Source organism: Gambusia affinis, linkage group LG02 (assembly GCF_019740435.1).
Source record: "Gambusia affinis linkage group LG02, SWU_Gaff_1.0, whole genome shotgun sequence".
Lineage (NCBI taxonomy): Eukaryota > Metazoa > Chordata > Actinopteri > Cyprinodontiformes > Poeciliidae > Gambusia > Gambusia affinis.
In genome coordinates, this window is record NC_057869.1 from 19,588,160 (window position 1) to 19,607,142 (window position 18,983).

The following is an 18,983-nucleotide window of genomic DNA, read 5'->3' on the forward strand; positions in this document are numbered from 1 at the left end:
TAGAGACCAGATTATTTCCTACATATTAAAACACTGGAATTGGCCAAACATGTACTTTGACTGTAGGCAGGTAAAAAACTTCTTTACCTAATTTCTTTTAGACTTTACTTCAAAGTAATCATATTTTCTTGTAGTCTGTTATCAGTTGTTTATGATTTTGAGGATAATGTGTTTTATGTTAATTCCTATGACTTGTTAATCAGTTAGGCATTAAAAGGACCTCAAACATATAGCAGATGACACAAAAGCATGTTTCAAAAAACTAATTTCAACAAGTTTCTACATACGAAACTTGTTGAGCTTGTTACTGGCAGCCTGGCATAACACGTAGTGTTTTATTTTATATTTTATTTTTTGTTGAACCTCTAAAAATTCAACTCAGTTGTATTTTGCTTCATCAGCAAGTTCATTTGTACATGTCTAGTAGGTGAAAACTTGGCATATTTTCTGTAGGTCTTTAATGTTTTCCAGTTTCCACATGCTCATCTGCTGTTAGTGGTTTTTCTGGCTTGACACATTTTCTTATTTACAATTTCTGTCTTCTGGATATTTTTTTCCACCTACAGCAGCATTTAGAAATCCCCGTACTTGTCTGCCTTAACTTCTACAATTTGTCTACGTCAGTAATAGCAACTGTATTGTATTGTACAGACTACACAAATCATTTTGTATCGGTTATATCTAATATCTAATTGCCTAATAGTCTGAATTTCAAGTTTTGGTTAAAGAGCTAAACAACCAAATTTAACACCAGCTTTTGAATTGTCTTATTAAAATAAAATATCTTGTTAATGCAGCATATGAACAGTTACTATTGTGCGAAGCCGGAATTGTACAGCAAGTATAACGGAGATGTCCTGTTGCAGCGGTGCATGGAGCTCGCCAAGAGGAGGTGATCGATCACCGTCTTACAGACCGAGAATGGGCAGAAGAATGGAAACATCTCGATAATGTATGTATTAGCCTTCTTACTCCCAACCAACCTCTTTCCTTCACTGGCAATAAATGGGTAGGGAAACCACAGCAGTCAGCAAGCGATTAAAGTTAGCATTAAAGCAATCTAAGTATGGCGAGGGGATGACATCAACAGGAACTGTCGACAGACAGAGCAGCCGCCGTCCCACCTGAGTTAGCAGCTGACAGAGGTCTGCGTCAGTGCGGCAAATTCACAATTGGCGGATACCTTCCCGGATTCCTAGCACCAAACTCCACAAAGAGAAAGCGGTGCACATTAGAAACCCAGACACATAGTCCGTTAGTTAGAAACAGGACCCCAGATGGAGCTGAGGACCCAGCAGAGAGCAGCTCCAGCTGGGTAGAGCAGCTGAGACAAGAGCTGCAGTCGTGGAGGGAACCGGCCAGGCCTGGACCCCTGCCAAATTAGAAACACTTCACTGAAATAAATATAGCCAACTCAGAGGGGATGGGGGGTGAGACAGAGAGAGAGAGAGAGGAGAGGAGAATGGGAATAATGAGATGGATTGAATGTCAACTATGCTAGACCTATTTAGCAGATCTTGCTGAGCCTGAAAAGACAGGGCACTTTGAAAAAAAAAAAGAAAAGTGACACAGTTTACAACAGAGGGAAAAACGACAGGAAATCTGTTGAGTTGGCAGGGAACAGCGCCGAGCGGGGGAAGGAATCAGCTCGAAGTTCTCATCAACAGCCCAGCTGTTACAATATCATTGTTGTAATTCTCTCAGACACTGAAATTCACCAACGGGGACACAGTCAGTGACTAGATAGACAGATAATAACACACAAGCTGCCTGGTTGATGTATGATGTGCTGTTAGAGATTAATTAAGATAATGCACTTTCTGTTTGACTAAGTTCTGATTAGTGTTATAGGAGCCAACCAGCAGTAAGACCACATTTTCAGGACTAAGTCTTGGTCTTGGTCTCATTCCTATCTCTGCATTTTTTCTCGAGATGATTGGGAACTAAAGCTGCAACATTGTTTTTTTTGTTTGTTTATTTTTAAAAATATAACTAGAAAACGTCTAACTGCAAAAATTATTATTTTAACAGCAATGGTGTTGAAAATGGTCTTCCATTGGTTTGGTCTTGTGCAGATTAGAGGACCGAGCCTCTAACCTGACGTCTAGACTGCCTTAAATCTGGACATCAGCTCTCATTCTAAATCACTGCTTTTCAATTTTGGAAAAATTGGATGAGCAGTAACACCTGAAAGAACATAAATTGCATATTGTAGCTGACATCTCTTCTATGTTTGCCTTTGCAGCTCCTTAACTGCATCATGGACATGGTAGAGAAGACTCGCCGCTCCTTGACGGTGCTGCGCCGCTGCCAGGAGGCCGATCGTGAGGAGATGAATCACTGGATCCGCCGCTACAGCGACGTAGAGGAGATGAAAAAAGGTGGGAGCAACGGACAGCACTGCCTCCCTCCTCCTCCTACTCTTCCTCCTCCTCCTACTCCTCACCACAACTCCTCCTCCAACACAGCTAGCAGCAGCGAGTCACTGCCCATAGGAACTTCCTCGGCTGCTGAAAGGCAGACAGGCAGACAGACAGGTAGACAAACACTCTCAGGGTATGTTTGGCAAAGCAAAACACTCACAGCAAGGTAGGGCTCATTGGAGACGCTGAAATGCTTTAATGCGCTAATTCAGACTCAAAAAGTCAGTTAGAAGATCATATTTTTCAGCACATTTGCAAATTGGAGCTCACACTGTGAGGCAATACAAATCCACCTGCAGCATGCTGGATTTTTAACTAACTGATTGCACTCTTATGTTAACAGCATCCTTGTGCACATTTGTAGTTTGTGTTCATTTGTAACCCCTGGAAATGTATTCTGTCCTTGAACAAGTAAAAAAAAAAAAATTTTTAAAAAGGTATTCGTCAGCTCATCTCCAAATGTTGATGCACATGATTTGTTTTTGTCCCAGAAACAGATGTGCAAACTATAAGTAGATGGATGTGTTTTCATGCATTTTCTTTGTATGCTTTGCGTTGCTGATTGGGTGGCTGTGTTTGTGTTTCAGAGATCCACAGAGACTTCTTGCACCGGCCTCCCTCAGGATACCTGCCTGAAGAAATCTGGAGGAAAGCCGGTAAGAATGGACCATCTTCCTCCGTCCTGCCATCTTCACGACCAATCCCCCGACACAGGCTAACAAAACACGCACCATCACTCTTCATGGCTACCAACACAGGCAGAGCAGAGGCCTTGTGGCTGCAGGTCCATGAGGCTGGAGGCTTGCAGGCCCTCTGTATCATTTAGGCTAAACGCTCTCCATTTGTCACCACTATGAAAGGCCACTGCAGTTAAAGCTGCAGTGAAAATGCAGACACCGAGGCTTTGTCGGGTCGTACCAGCGCAGCACAGCGCAGGGTGGAACCTACCTGGTCTCCCTCATCCAAATCTGCCCCTACATTCCTGACTTATGTAAGTCAAAAACAAACAGCTTAAACATACAAACCCTTGATTATTTTTTTCTGGGTCCTTCTGTAGCCAAATAGAAGCAGCTGAAAGTACTGCTCTGCATGGGCTCCTTGTATTTTAGACGGAGCCGATCCCAGGAGTCATCCGGTTCGGCCCCGATTCCACCTCGGTCCCAGCACTATTAAGTTGCACTCATACTCCAATACCCTGCGGAGGAAAAGATGCTGCTGCTGTCGGCAAAAATACTGTGCTGCATTTTCACCGGCAGGAAAGGCTCTTTTAATTGCAGTTGTTTTTCATACAGGTACTACAAGCATGCCGCTTTCCCCAGCTCTAAAGCACCTCCAAAACAAGCAGGGTGAGTAGCACATCTTACTCCCAGCATCTCACCTCTCGGTGTTTGTGTGCCTATGTGTCGCCTCCGGCTCTGCAGCCAGGTAATTTTGTCTCGCTGAGCTGCGGCACTCTTTTTGCTTTTAATTAAAACCAAAGACATCGTCTTTGGTCTGGCTGAGGTTGAGATCTAGGATCTGAAGTGCGAAAAAGCAGCCAGTAATAACACGTCTGAGGGACTTGCCAAATCTCTGCGGAATTAAAACGTTAATATTGCTGCCCCCGTGTTTTCCATTAAGTGCTAATTGCCCCAGCATCTGCTATGCAGTCTCCTTGATAAGAATTAATTAAATTTGCAAACTAATCTTAGTGGTGCATGCATTAAGGCAGATAGTTGAGAAGCTTGGAATAATGCATATAGGGTGGCAGAATGCGAGAAAGCCCTGCGAAGGGTGAATTTGTGCTAACAGGATTTTTTTTTTTTAAATACTGATTTTTATTTTAATTAAGATCAGTGAAAAAAATATTTAACCTTCCCCAAGCTCACATAGGCTGGACAGCCTTTTCTATTAATAAATAAAATCATAATTTATACACTAGGTATACAAATACCTTTTGTATTGATCCTTTCTGATTTTGAAATCGATTTGATATTCTGAGACGTTTAGGTGTTGCAAAAAAACAAAACCAGAAGAAAGGTTTAAGAGAGTAAATATTTTCTACACAGAGTAGGAACACATGCACACCTATAGCAGGGCTTGGATAAGGATTCGCCTGTATTTTTTATTTTTCTTTTACATCTGCACAGTAGTTTGAAACAGCTGAGTGGATAGGCGAGAAAAGGTGACAGATATTTATGAGCTCCCTCTCAGACAAACATGGAGCGGAGGAAATGGGGAGCGGCGGGGAGAACATCATCAGCCTCACCTCCTACTTGGTTGGTCTAACACACCTGGCAGGCCCATCGCACATCTGGAAGAAGAAGCAAGATGCAGCATTTATTGTTTGTAAAAATGTTGCTGTCTTCAACGGTGTGAATAGCAGGGGGAATCTGACGATGACAAAGTGTCCAAAAAGCACTCAATTAATGAGCAGGATATATTTGGCAATCCTTGTTGCTGGACGAACGCCCCAATGTGAGAATTAATTTGCTTTATATTTCTTGTGCTCTTCCTACCAATACTGAAATAAAGCAATACATATCCAACGTTTTCAAGGATGGCATTAATCAGAGAAGCAACCAAAAGGTCCATAATAACTCTCAGCTCAGGTGAGAAAATTAGTTGACAGGACGACTATTAATCATGTCCCGGTTTCAGTTTGCAATTTTACGTAACATAGGGGTGCAGCACAATCTTGGTCCTCTGTGTATGTGGTGGAAGACTAATAACGTACATCATCCTGAACATCTCCAAACCATCTCCAAAGGTACACATTGTGGTGGCAGCATCATTCTGTGCATCAAGCTTTTCTTCGGCCAGTGGAGGGAAAATGAATAAAGCAAAAAAAAAAAAAAAAAAAAAAGAAGCTCTTGTACAATGGCCACACCCCCTTTATGTGAAATTGATGGCATGGTTTAAATTGGAGTCAATGCAACTTCTAAGGTTTTCAGCATAATGAAATCATAAATTAAGGAAACAAATATTTTCTGTGAGTTTATGTGCTTATTCTTATCTTAAAACGAAGTCGTCAAATCAGAAAATAAAAACAGATTGGCTTTTTTTTTTATAAATAAAATGCCAATTTTCAAGTCATTTTGAAATCTGGCCTTTTCACCTTTTTGGCCAAAACGTTTATGTCTTGGATTGTGTATATCTATTTAGTGAAGAAGAAGGAAGTTCTTCTTCAGAGAAAGGGGGTGTCACAGCAGGCGGTGTGAGATGCAGTCGTTAATGGCTCCCTGTCTCTTTCTCTGTGTTCCTCAGAGGAGGCGGTGAATGAAGTGAAGCGGCAAGCCATGTCAGAGCTGCAGAAGGCGGTGTCAGACGCAGAGAGGAAGGCTCACGAGATGATCTCTGCTGAACGATCCAAAATGGAGAGGGCACTGGCCGAGGCAAAGAGACAAGCTTCTGAAGACGCGCTAACGGTCATCAACCAGCAAGAAGACTCCAGCGAGGTGAGGGTCAAGCATATTTATCCAAATTCACCTTCTGTCTGTAATGAGTGGTGCTGAAAATGGTCAGCTTTTAATTCAAAAAGAAAATTTGTCTGTAACTGTTGAATAGGAACGCTGGAAATAAGCCAACATCTCCACGTTGTCATCTTTTAAAACCTCTTATCCGAGGTTTTATGGTTTAAAAATGTAAAAAGTTAAGACCTTGTGGTTATATTGGGCTTAATGTTGCTGTTCCTGCATGAACACAAGGCCGGGGCAAAGTGCCTGGTTCATGTCTTCAGGGAGCAGTTGACCACCACCTGCTGGTAGCAGATCAGCTGGCCTTGGACCAAACTCACTCACTACAACAACATCTGTGGATCCGAAATATAGCAAAGTATAATAAGGACTTTTTGTTTCTTTTGGGGGAAAAAAATGTGTAAAAGAGGGAAATGTGCTTTGATGTAACACAGAGGAGACTTCCTACCAGCTGACCTGTCCAGTGTTTTGCAACCTTTATAATCCATTTCCCCAGTAATCTAATATTATTCTAATGTTTGTTTGGAATCAAAAATCCCACTAAGCCATTGCAAGTATTTTCAAATTATCCAAGCACAGAACTATCCAAACCATATTTGTCAAATTCATAAAATACATAAAGTTTTAAAGTACAGTTATTATCTAAGTAATAATTTTCTTTTATTTTAAACTTATTTTGTATGATTTCTCTCACCATAAACACACATTTGGCACATTTATTACACTGTCTTCTTTGTTTTATAGCCGTAAGATCTGGTCATTCCTAACATATGTACAAAATCTGGTGTTTTACCTGTAAAACACTGTTACACACAACCAAATAAAATTGATTGACTGATTGTGGTTTTTCTATCAGCAGTTTAATTCAGATGTTTGCAAATAAAACATTTCTACTGAATTTTGAATTGAACGTTTGCCAGAAAGTTGGATAAAAAAGGCGAAGAAAACAATTTAAGAAACATTCAACTTGTTTGTTTTTTAGGTTAAATAAGTGAAAAAATTACATATTTCATAAATGCAGCTCTACGATAAATATTTTTTCTCATTCTTTTGTGGAGACTCAATAAATATATTTCACAAACTAAGATGAGAACACTAGCCTTTCCTAAAACAAGTGAACTATACATGTTTGCAGATTTCCTGCTTCATTTTGGTCTAATTTACAAGCTGGCGCATAAGGGGTAAAAACCTGCGGTTCTGGAGTGATCCAGTCTCTCATTTCTGCCTCCCCAGAGCTGCTGGAACTGCGGCAGGAAAGCCAGCGAGACATGCAGCGGCTGCAACACAGCACGCTACTGCGGCTCCTTCTGCCAACACAAAGACTGGGAGAAACACCACCACGTCTGTGGTCAGGGCCTGCAGGGACTGCCGGGGGGCAGCAGCGTTCCCCTGGGAACACCTTCCTCCACCTCCTCCGTGTCCTCCAGCGCGCCACCGACCCACTCAGAGAGCACCCCTCCAGGACCCCTCTCCCTGGCGGGCCAGAGCAGTATTGCGGGAGGAGCCGGCAGCGGGAGCGTCTCCGCCAGCCCCAAAGAGAGCAGTTCCAGCAGTGCCTCTCGCTCCACAACCCCAGCGACCCCTGCCCTACTGGATGCCACCTCACGCTGACGTCTGAGCCCTCTGTTCGTCCACGCATACTGAAATGACAGTGCCCACACTCCACACAAAAAACCAAACTGAGGAATCTGCATTGCACACAACTCCCTTTCCTCCTACCCTTATTCATAACGCTCTACTTGCAAGCTCTGTGATAAATCCTTTAACAACCAACAGCTTTTCTCACCATGTATAATGTTTTCTATCTCTTCGGTGACCGGCCCACAGGTAGAAAGATTCCAACCAGAGGTTCAACGTGGTGCAAAGCGTGCATCTTGCAGTGTCTGCTTCAACATATCAGATTTGTTTGCTGAGAACAAAGGCTTTGAATTGAAAATTCACCCTCATTTGTGTAGGCATGGTAAAGTTAGGGCCTGTGATCAGGCAGCATTTATGAAAGATAAGTAGCACTTGATAGGATTTCCCCTTTAATTTAGCACCAGTGGAGGTACAGCATCCAGCCCTGGAATGTGCACTAACAGTCTGCTGATGTGACAACTCTGCAGGCTGTTTATTATGAAACTTTATTATGCAGTTTCATAATAAAGAGGCAAAAGTCATAACCTTGCTCCAAAACCTAGGTGGGAAGGGATACAAACTGTGATGCGATTTATTCCTCAGAAACACAACTTAGTATTTATTAAAGGTTTCTTTCTGGCTTTAATGGAAAACAAAGATACGTCCAAATATTCTGAGTAAAGAATAGCGCTGATGATGATGCTGATATGAGAAATAAGTTAATTTTAAACTGCTAACTACCTTGCTAGCAAGCCAAGAAAATCTACACCGGACTCACCTCTCTGCACCATTATGAACCCAAATAAATTCAAAGATGAAACAAATAACATGATCCAAACCTTTTTACTGCACTGCCAAAGTGAAAAAAAGAAACATAAGCGATAGAAAGAAGCACTCATCTTATAACCAAACACAAAGCAACATCACCTCCTGAGCAGAAAAGCGAGCCCTGAAAGGACCAGGCGTGGAGGAGCTGCAGAGCAGCATCTCAACTCTGAGATTTAAACAAAAAATTAAAAAAACACAAAACTGTGACCTGCTTTGATCTGCAGCTGCCTCCCGCAGTCCGGATAAAACTCCAGCGACTCCTCAGCGATGGCCCAGACTAGTGAATATGGACAATGCTGTGAACTTGCCGACAAGAAACACTTGATGAAATTGATGGAAACCCTGCCACAGTGTGGTTCTTTTGTGAATGGTAGCAAGGACATAAAGAGGGAAATAGTAAAAAATAAATGCTACATGTCCTTAAAAGAGACAGAGGTAGAAACAAGGCAACGGAGCTCCCAAAAACCTCAACACACGCTTGGAGACATTGTTCAAGAAGGCATTGCATACTATGAAGACGTACAAGGAGATTGCTTAAAAGTTTATTGTTTTTTTTTTCTTTTTAAAAACAAAAATCTCAGAAGGAGGAGACATTTTGAGGAATTACTGTTACCTTTACATTCACTCCTTCCTTTTCCAAAGCATGACTCGCAGTTCAGAAGAGCCGACAGGGCGGTGTAAACTTTGTTCTCCTCTCTTTCTACCTCCCCTCATCCCTTCTTTGCTCGTCCCCAAACTAGTGGACTCACGCTTCACCCCCAAAATCTTGGGTTTGCTTTGGACAGAGCTGCAAAGCACTCACAGGGGAGGGTTGAACCTGCTTGTAGATATTCTTCCTCTTTTCACTTTTTTCATAAATGTCTCCTGATTGCTGATGCCACATGTGCTGCCCTTGTGTATATCCAAAAAATGGACTTTGTTTTGGGTTATTTGCCTTTCATTTTCTTCAAAGTTTGGGTTGAGCAGTCACAACAGAGGAAAGGATGTTTGTCTATGAAAGGAAGCCCCACATTGTACTTATTGTTTGAACTGTTGTATCTATATTGATGAGATGAAACCCCTCTTGTAGAATATTTTGTATTGCTCGCATTGTAAGACAGTGAGAGGACAGAGGTGCAATATGAAGAGAATTCAGCTACTGAATGGAACCTCAGCAACTGCCCATAGGGTGTCATATAATATAGATACATATAGATATATTTAAAGCAACATCAGTAACTTAATGTGAATGTACATAGTATTTAAAAAGGTCCAAAAATGTGTTTGCCAAATAACAAAAACCTTTAAAGTTCAGTACATAACTTTTTCTCACAGTACATTTGTTTTTCACTCGTACAAAGTGTCATGAAACTGCTGGCGACAGACGTAAAGTAACTCCAGTCTGCACCAGGAGACTAAACATTATCTGTTTTGTTTCTGGGACATCCCAATATAGTCAATCCTAACAGGGGGTTAAAAGTGATGGATCCATTAGAAATCAGCTTATTTCAGTCAGATCTTCTTTTGTGACCGTGATGATCCTGATCATTCTGATCAATCTGACCGCAGCACGTTTTGCAAGACAGGCCATTATTGTAGAGGAAAGTGTTAAGCTCACAAAAGTCATTTTAATTTTATGTTTCCGGTTTGACCTCTTTGTTGTTTTGTTAAACATGTGATTCAAGAAATAAGCTGCAGACGTGGAACAGGCCTTTGTTTCCAGATCGAGAGAGCGGCTTCGCCTCATTCCACATGGTAGTATCTTATTTTAACTCTCCAATATGGACTTATTGCCTTTTATATTGATCATTGTAAACCCTACATAGCTAGCTTCATTTACACTTGGACCAAACTTGGAGAAACAAAAAAAAACATTTTTTTTTTAAAACAGAAATATATAATTTCTTTGGACTATTTGGGAAAAGCTAAAATTCAGATAAGCTGTAAGGTACCCCTGCATCTATGTGTAGCATTCATGTATGTGTTTTTATAATTACTGTGTTATAGTGTTGAGCTCAGTTGTTTTTTCTGTGACATCTTTCTTCTCCCCCGATGTGTAATTGTCAGTCAGACCCACCACATGTCCCCCATTCTCCCCTGTTGACACGAGCTACCTCCTGTGAGCATACAGCGCACCACCAGGAGAGGCTGACCTGGTCTTTAAAAAACACAGATGGCTTGAGAGCAGACATGGGCACACAATCACGTTTGCAGGTGATCAAATGAATTCATGCTGAAAGGAGCTGTCATTACTCATGATGTGGAAAAAATAATCCATTTTCACTGAGCTGCATTTTTATTTTAGAGAGCAAAAAAACAGCTTTTGTTGAGATTTATTGATAGACAGACATCCAGTTATTCCTGCATTTTACCAAACCAACCCCAGAATCAGTGATGACATGTCATTTGCTGTCTGAAACCAATAAAAGCACAGACCAAAGTACTAGTTTGCCATTGTAGACCGCAACGTGGCAAGTAATGACAGATGGCAACCAGTCAACCAAAGCATATCTGAAAAACACACACCACGAGAGTCCAGGAGAGCTCGATCGACAAACAAAACGTCTGAGTTTCAGATGTGAGTTCTTACTCAAGCAATCAAAGTGCTTGTTGACTACATATTGAGCAGTGCTTCTCTGTAAACAACAGCAGCGTCTCCTTTAGAAAAAGCCTGCCAACTGTGTGTTCTTATAGCTACAAAGCCTTGCAGAGTTAAAGTAAATACGTGGTAAGTGTGTGTCTGTCTGCGGATGGTGGCGTGCCTGTCTTTTCATAAGAAAAATTTTTTTTAAAAGAAAGAAAGAAACAAAGAACAAAACCAAACAGCAACAGCAACAAAAAAAAGTCTTTATGTCTCTCTGCGAACTACTTGAAACCTTCAGAGCTTTAATGAAACCTTCAAGAAAATCAACAGTGATGTATTGATTTAAAAAAAAAATATAATAAATGAAGCAGCAGTTTTTGTGCAGGTTTGTCTATATAAACATCCACATCATAACACAATGGGGTGACAGTTCCATTCAATTCTTGAAGTGCTTTGTGTGAACCTCCTTGCCTGTGAGTAAGCCCTCAGATAAACAAAGCCAAACCCAATATACAGTGTACAAATTACCAAAATACAACCAAAAGCTGCATCTATTCTTCTTTACCTTGTTAAGTTTTTCTTACTAAAAAAAATTTTTTAAAAACTGAGACTCCCCCTCCGTTACACCTCTTAAAGTCATCATTCTGCAGATTGCAAATATCTGTTACTTTCTCTGTCAAGACGCATTGCCATCCTGCTATTCAAGGGTCTGCTAATTTTTTACTTCAGCTACATTTTATCTGTTTAACCATGTTTCACATATGGGCAAAACACATGTTCAGAGAGGACAACGAAGTGCAGGGTTGGTGTTTGTCCCAACCTGTAGATCTGCTTGCAAAGTTTGAGAGCTCAGCCAGTGCGATGGTGACACGTCCTTCCTGTGAAACAGGCTCCGAAGACTAAAAAGCTGAAGTGGCAAAACAGTGGACGCAGCACTCGTTTCCCAATAAGCCATGGCTCAGAATGATCTTGTTTTTAAACTTCACATAAACTGAAGTGAAAAGAAGTTTATGCTTTTGTATGTGTAGGGACGCCTTCTATACTGTACTGTGCAATACATTAACGCAGAAAAAAAAAAAAAAAAGACATGTTTCTGTAGGGAAGGTTGGCGCTTTCGAGATCTTTCCCACTTTGTTTCATTTCTCTCTTCCAACAGTCCTGTTGCCATTTTTAGATGAAGTAAACTGTGCCAGAGGAATTAAATTCTGATTTGTATTTATTTCTTGCATGCTTCTCTCCCTGTTGCTAATACCGCTTTTTAACTGTTCGCTCTGTTGGATGTGTGAAGCTGTAAAACATTCTAATTCAGGTTATTGTCTGTGTTGAACAATGTAACTGTGTAATTAAAACATGAAATGATGTATCCATCACTCTCCTTCCTTTTCTTCATTTTAAATGAAGATCTATTCCTAAAATAGCATCTTTAGAAGAAGAAAATCTCTCTCTTTGTTATTCAGCTCAGTCATTAGTGGGTTAGGGTTATTATAGATCAGTTTACTCTAACATTTCTAGAGTAAGACATCAATAGATCTTAACACATCACAGTTTCAATTTAGCTTATTAACATGAGAAAGTCTAAGAAGTGTCTTTCAAACATTGAAACAGCATGCAAATTAAGCATAAACCAAAATGCAAAAGTAAAATTAAATATTTTTGTAAAATATCTTTCAACTTTGAGTGTAAACATTTTCTGCACAAAGAAGGGATGTAAACTAAAAGGGTGACCAATTCCCTTAAATACATCCCACAATATAGCAAAGAAACCTTAAGTGTTTATTCTAAAATATTCATGAAGTACAGGTTCATATATATTCTACAAGAACGAAGGAATTTATTTTTGTTACTTAACAAGAATGCACACACTTTTTTTGTCCAAGACATTTCATACTTCACAAGAACTCGAGATCAGAATACTTGGAGAGTCCTCACAGGTCCCTCATACTGGAAAATGTATGTTTGATATTGTCGGACAACACACAAGACAAAGTTCTGCCCAGATGATGTGTCAAGAATGAACTCCAAAAGTTTCCTGACCAGAGGCGAAAGAACAAAATGAAGGTATATCATCTTGGCCCACCATAATGGTTAATTCATCTGAGTCAATAGAACAAGGTGGATCATCTGGGGTTAAATCCTTTATTAGTCCTTTTCCCAGTGTGAACCAATGCAATATAACTATAATAAAACATTTTAATGCAAAACAAACAGAGATGATGAATGCATTTATAACCTCAGCCTTCAATAACTGCACTATTTTACAATAATGTTTCCTTTGTGTAAATGTGTATGTTTAAAATAAATGTACAGGTTTTCCCAAATGCACAGCATTCAGAGTTGGAAGTGGAGGTCCAGAGGTGGGACAGCAATGTAGATCTATTGAATTTATGTGTCCAAACACAAACGCAAGGGCCATGTTCACTGTACTATGTGTGACACTGGGTTAATATGATAATAAATAGTTTATAGATAAATCAGTTTTATTGGAATGTGAATCCAGCTGATGCTGAGAGAAATGACAACTTTCTGAGAAGATTCTTTGTACCATTCATATTTTATTTCACAGAGAGGCATAAAGTATTATATATATGCTTTTGCATACGGCAGTGTTTTTTTTTTTTCTTCTGATAGATTTGCAGCATGTTATTTTTCCTGTTTATGTAAAGTGGAATTATCTGTTCCTCTGGAAAAGGTTTCCCCGTTCAAATAACTTCCATAAGTAAAACAAACATTTTGTGAGAAAAAAAATAAATAAAAAAAATACAATGTCTGCGTAAACATTAACTTATTTATCTCTGACACAGCAAGAGATAAACAAAAGCTAAAAATGTGTCATCGCATAATGTCCATATCTTGGACATAGAAGGTGTGTCAATGGCTCAATTTACCTCCACTCTCTGCTATAGGCCTATTACAATCCTATGTGAGATAGGTGTGCTATCGAGGTGAAACTAGGACATAGTTTGCAGCCTTACCCCTCTGTAGTGAAGAGAATATTGTCTTCTCCACCGCGCCAGGCCCAAGTCTCAGGCAGTATGGATACGGCCCTGGGAGCAAGCTTCCCTCCCTCCGTCTCCCATTCTCCTCCTCCTGCATCCCTGTCACGTGGCCTCCACTGTGTCCCTCCAGCGCGTCATGACGAGCCTCAAACACAGGTGATGCTTATTAGCCTCCCAACCAAATTTCCTTCCGGTGAAAGAGATTTTTCTTTTTCTGTAGGTTACCATTTCGGTAAGCTGAAGCTGGTTTTTGCAGGTACTAATATGTCTGAGCAGTGAGCATGGCGGCAAACCATCTGGAGTACCGCTACCTTGAGGGCGAGCCTATGGGTGAGCATTTCAACGAGGACCCGGTGAGTTATCTTGTCTTTACGTGGAGAGCATAAAGGGGGCCGTCACGCCATGATTGCCACACTCCGACACAAGCGCGCACGCATTGCGGGCAGAGTCGCTGTTATCAAAAGCTGAGGTGAGAGCTACATGCTAGCCTAATGCTGCTGGATACTATGCTAACAGAGGCCAAGCAGGTGCATTAGCTATCCGTAACATAAGCTATCTGCTACCTATTGCAATGTTCATTCATTCATTAACACTACGGTTCATCTTACTTTCGCCCAAATGAAAAGATGGCAACAATAAATAGTATTCATTGTGTGTCTTTATTAAAGCTAGGCTCCAAGGAATGAAAAGGGGGAACGAAATAAGGGACGCACATTCTATTCAGTAACGTTCCAGTAAATGCAGCACAGTATGCACAGCTCTCTTGCAATTGAATAGATGTGGATTGAGGTGAATAATACAGTTACTATGTAGATGCAAACCTTGCAGCTTGTCTTAAAATGCTCCCTAAATGTTCTTAAAGCTTATGGGGTTTCTTCAGGGCATGTGCTGACCCATATTATTAAATTATTAATCATGCTGTTCAAGCTATGTTTGGAAACATCTGTACATATTTTTCTGAATGAGGTATTTGTTAGGAAAACACTTTAAGAAAAAGAGATGATTGCAAAGAAAAATAACATTACGGGTCACAGATGAATACAGAAATCATAAAAGTAATGAGAACATGCATAATAGGATTAAGTGTAAACCTAAGCAAATGGCTTAAATAGACCAGTTTTTCAAATTGTATCTAATTTGAGATGGGTTTTTCCCTGGTTAAGGCCACAACCTGATGATCTTGAGTACTCTGTTAGAGAACTTTTGATTTTAAGAATGAAGAATTGTCAAATTTCAAAATTTACTGGCTTCAGACTTTTATGCACTCATTCAACTTAATTGTATATTGTCAGCTTACACCACTGTGGGTTTAAATGCATGCTATTCCTCGTTTCAGGAGCTCCTGGCCATCAAGGCCAGGGTTCAGGAGCTGGAAATGGAAGAAGAGACTGAAAAACTGAAGGAGGAAGAGGAGAGATGCGATGCAGAGGAGATGCAGCTCCTGACCAGCAGTCCCCGGCCTGGTAAGAAAGACGACTTTTGCATCTGATCTGTAAGGCGGTTTGTTGTGCCATTATTGGTGTGCAACTAAATGCATATTATGCTCTTGGGGGCGCTCTGTAAGGTACCTTTTTCCTTTTAGATCAGGTGTGTAGCATTGCAGCCTCTGGGTGGTAGAAGTAACAACATTTCTTTTCCCCATCTGGCTAACACCTGCGACACCTCACTGTGGTCACAACGGTGTTCACATGTGCCTCATCACTGCCCAATGAGACGAAGCAGTGAGCTCCAGAGAGCCAGAAGTGTCCGTCTTGTTGCCTGTGGCTATTTTCTGCCTCTGTGCATCTCCTCATGTCTCCCTTTGTTTTGCTTTTCATGTAGAACTGAGATGCTATCAGATGAGACATTTTTGTCTCTGCTGTTTTGGCAACATTTCAAAGTGGCTACTTGCTAAAACTGAGAAGTGATTAAGACATGTGGCATGTTTTTTGTTTTTTTTTAACCCAGGTCCGTTCTACAGTATGACTCCTGAAGAGAGGATAGATGCAGACAACCGATCAATCTACGTTGGAAATGTAAGGATTGTGTGCCATTTTAACATGTATGGTTTTTATTCATTTATTTTTTTAATTCTAATTTGGCCCATTGATCAAATTTCAGGTAGATTATGGCGCTACTGCAGATGAGCTGGAGATCCATTTCAATGGCTGTGGACCTGTAAACAGAGTTACCATTCTGTGTGACAGATTCTCGGGCCATCCCAAAGGGTGAAACAACTTAATTTTTATATCCTCCACCTATTCTTTACTCTTTATTATTGTGTTAATGGAAACATTCAAGTTGTGTGTAACCGTCTACTTTTCCTTCTCATCTTTTACAGCTTTGCTTACATCGAGTTCTCTGATCGAGATTCTGTGCAGAGTGCCATTGGTTTGCATGAGACTGTGTTCAGAGGACGGGTTCTTAAGGTAAATCTATAAACTCTGACGTCGGCTTTTAGAAAGATGCTCACTGGCTTTCCACCCGTATCCCTCAGACTTCAGTGGGATTGTTGCTGGCTTGCACAAACTTAAAGATAGCTTTGAGCTGTCTCACAACTCTGGTGATGGAAGGTCAAATTTTTGTTTATCCTTGACTATATGGTGCCTGAATGCTTCATTTTACTACTGGTAAAATGTTTAATTTGATGACAATTTTCACAAAGATCTGGATGAAACTTTGGAAAGCTTTGAAATGGCAGTTTCCTTTGGTTTAAAAGTGTTTAGAAAGGATCCAGCTGTAGGCTGCTGAACCATAGATGAATGTAATCTTGAAATCTATGGTTCAAGATATAATCTTGATGTCAAGTTCCTCCTCTTTCATTGGAGGCTGGACTTCAGTGCAGCCCAATTAAATGTTTTTGTCTGGCCTGAAAATCTTTTTAAGTACTGCTCTTTAAGATTGGGTTAAACTGGTAGTTTTGGCCTCCCTTTATACTTTTGTTTTTTTAAAGCAGTGTTTTTACTGAGAATGAATTTGCAGTTTGCCTGAACACAAGCATTGTGTACCAGCTACGTCTTGGGTTAGTTAACTTAAAGTAAAGCCTACATCATCATTTGAAATGTAGCATTAGGCTGTGCTCCTGGCTACTGAAATCAGAGCTTTTTTTGTTACCGTACAGAGTAAATATACTCGAACAATTGAAATCTTGAAATGTTTCCACAATACTTGAACGATCATCAAATGAAGACTTATCTTTCTAGCTACATAAGTATTACATTTTCAGTGTTTTTTGTGTAATTGGGCAGTGTGAAAAGCTATATTCAGTTGATGAATAATGTTGTGCAACATATTTTGAGAATTAACAGATTTATCATTTGGCTCTCAGGTATTGCCCAAGAGAACCAACATGCCTGGTATCAGCACCACGGACAGGGGTGGACACAGAGGAGGTCACACGAGAGGCAGAGGCCGTGGCTACCGTCCCCCCAGGTACCAGAACAGTTCCCGAGGCAGATTCCGGTACCAGTCTTCAAGACCAGTCTAAATGCTTTCCAGCATAATTTAAGTATTGAGATGTCTAGGATTGACCAGTGTCAGTCCTAGGAGAGATCTGACAAAAGCTGACTGGGGTTGATGCGATATAGGTTTGTTGCTGTGAATGCATGTGACAGTCCTCAAGTTGCATCTGTTTTTAAAAACTGTGGTTTTGTTTTGTAATGTATAACCCCTCTGTGTGTAACTGACAAGCTCTTTGCTACATGAATAAATAAAAAATAATTCAACACTCAAATGTGTCGTAAAAGACACACAGTGGTATCCAACAGCAATTGAGTTTATTACCAATTTTTTTTTTTTTTTTTTGAAGAATAAAGGCAACATGTAAACAGAAGGGAGGGTCATATGTACAGTGGATGCTCAACAGAGAGGGTGAAGTCAGCCTGTCTGTACCATCATTCCAGAAACGATACCATTGAAGGCCCTGGATAATGAGGGAAATGTTAACATGCATTTCAAAGTCTTCCCCCCGACCCTGTGAATCATGTTTAGAAATGTATAACACAAACTTACTTTGACTGAATGGGGTCCCCAGGATTGTAGAATGGGTTGCACATTACATCAGTAAATGAGTTGTGCAGTTTTCTAAACATCTGAAAGAAATGTATTTAAAAGTAAAAGAAAACAGACAAATGTAAACTGCAGATCAGTTACCTATTTGACATAAAAATATGAAACTAAACCCTTTAATATGATTAATGCACTGGGAAAGATGAAATGCCATTTAGAGTGACCTGATAGACATGGGCTAAAGGTGAATAGTGCATATGACTTTAGTGGAAATAAACTACAGAAGACCAGTTCTATCTGTAAATGTTAACACAATCAGATCAAACACTCTAATTTGGCACTCTTACCATGTTTCCTACCTAAAAGTCAAAACTATTTTAAAAACTAAATTTACTTACACTTCGTATTTCATTGTCTCGCAATGATGTATTGGAAGAGTCCACAACAATCACAAATTTCACCTTGGAGTTGGTCACATACCCATATCTATTTCTTCCAGTTAAGGATACACATTTGTTGTTTCTACGCAAAACCTAACCGATCATTGACGTTTTATTTGGCATAGTGCTTTACTTGAGGTCTAAAAATAGAGGATACACTTTATAGTCTTCAGTTGGATAGAGCAGTCCCAGGTAGAGCTCCCTCTGGTCTGCTAAGGATTTGCCCACAGCTGAGACCTTCTCTTCCACCACATCCAGAGAGGTGTGTACAGTGTAGTGGAATTTCAGCTCATTTTGAGAGGGTACACTGCGTATATACAGCGGGTAGTTCTGGGGGAAAAACATCAAAAGACAAATATGAAACTGCTAAAAGGAGTACAGTATTTAGAAAGAACTCGCTAAAGTATCAAAAAATAAGAGTGGGAAGTAGTAACAGCAGGATTCCATTATCGATGCTAGCACTAGCTTTGTTGCATTACTTAATTTTGGTGAAAGACAGAAAGCTGACAATCATATACAGGCGACTAATGACGCTACTAAAACCCTGTAAAATGTAAAAAAGTGCTACAGGTAAATAAATTAAACAAGAATTGGTACCTCTTTAGCGATCACTGCTATGCACACCGCCATGTTTTTGTTCCTCCCCTGAGCTGACAGCTTTTGTCACGTGACGA

At 40.3% G+C, this 18,983-nt stretch overlaps 3 protein-coding genes across 10 annotated transcripts in view; 2 read left to right on the forward strand and 1 right to left on the reverse strand.

Annotated features, from left to right (window-relative positions):
• The window catches only part of cbfa2t3 (CBFA2/RUNX1 partner transcriptional co-repressor 3), a 49,026-nt gene extending 36,773 nt beyond the window's left edge, over positions 1 to 12,253 (forward strand). For 4 of the 8 annotated variants that reach the window (XM_044101166.1, XM_044101107.1, XM_044101150.1 and 1 more), the window contains exons 7-12: positions 867 to 952; positions 2,246 to 2,537; positions 3,011 to 3,079; positions 3,716 to 3,769; positions 5,670 to 5,860; positions 7,112 to 12,253. In XM_044101166.1, coding sequence (XP_043957101.1) covers positions 867 to 952; positions 2,246 to 2,537; positions 3,011 to 3,079; positions 3,716 to 3,769; positions 5,670 to 5,860; positions 7,112 to 7,489 — 1,070 coding nt within the window. In that variant the 3' untranslated portion in view covers positions 7,490 to 12,253. The remainder of the gene's footprint in view (positions 1 to 866; positions 953 to 2,245; positions 2,538 to 3,010; positions 3,080 to 3,715; positions 3,770 to 5,669; positions 5,861 to 7,111) is intronic. The other 4 variants (XM_044101126.1, XM_044101136.1, XM_044101116.1 and 1 more) reach the window with 4 other exon arrangements.
• Positions 12,254 to 13,925: 1,672 nt separating this feature from the next.
• Positions 13,926 to 17,348, forward strand: pabpn1l (PABPN1 like, cytoplasmic). The gene is made up of 7 exons (XM_044098086.1): positions 13,926 to 14,038; positions 14,139 to 14,235; positions 15,219 to 15,345; positions 15,830 to 15,897; positions 15,983 to 16,089; positions 16,203 to 16,290; positions 17,190 to 17,348. The coding sequence occupies exons 2-7, from the start codon at positions 14,164 to 14,166 to the stop codon at positions 17,346 to 17,348; spliced, it is 621 nt and encodes a 206-aa protein (XP_043954021.1). The 5' UTR covers positions 13,926 to 14,038; positions 14,139 to 14,163.
• Positions 17,349 to 17,596: 248 nt separating this feature from the next.
• On the reverse strand, positions 17,597 to 18,982 carry trappc2l (trafficking protein particle complex subunit 2L). The gene is made up of 5 exons (XM_044101179.1): positions 18,907 to 18,982; positions 18,467 to 18,639; positions 18,268 to 18,355; positions 17,873 to 17,952; positions 17,597 to 17,783 (listed from the first exon to the last, which is right to left on the reverse strand). The coding sequence occupies exons 1-5, from the start codon at positions 18,937 to 18,939 to the stop codon at positions 17,738 to 17,740; spliced, it is 420 nt and encodes a 139-aa protein (XP_043957114.1). The 5' UTR covers positions 18,940 to 18,982; the 3' UTR covers positions 17,597 to 17,737.
• Position 18,983: the final 1 nt, after the last annotated feature.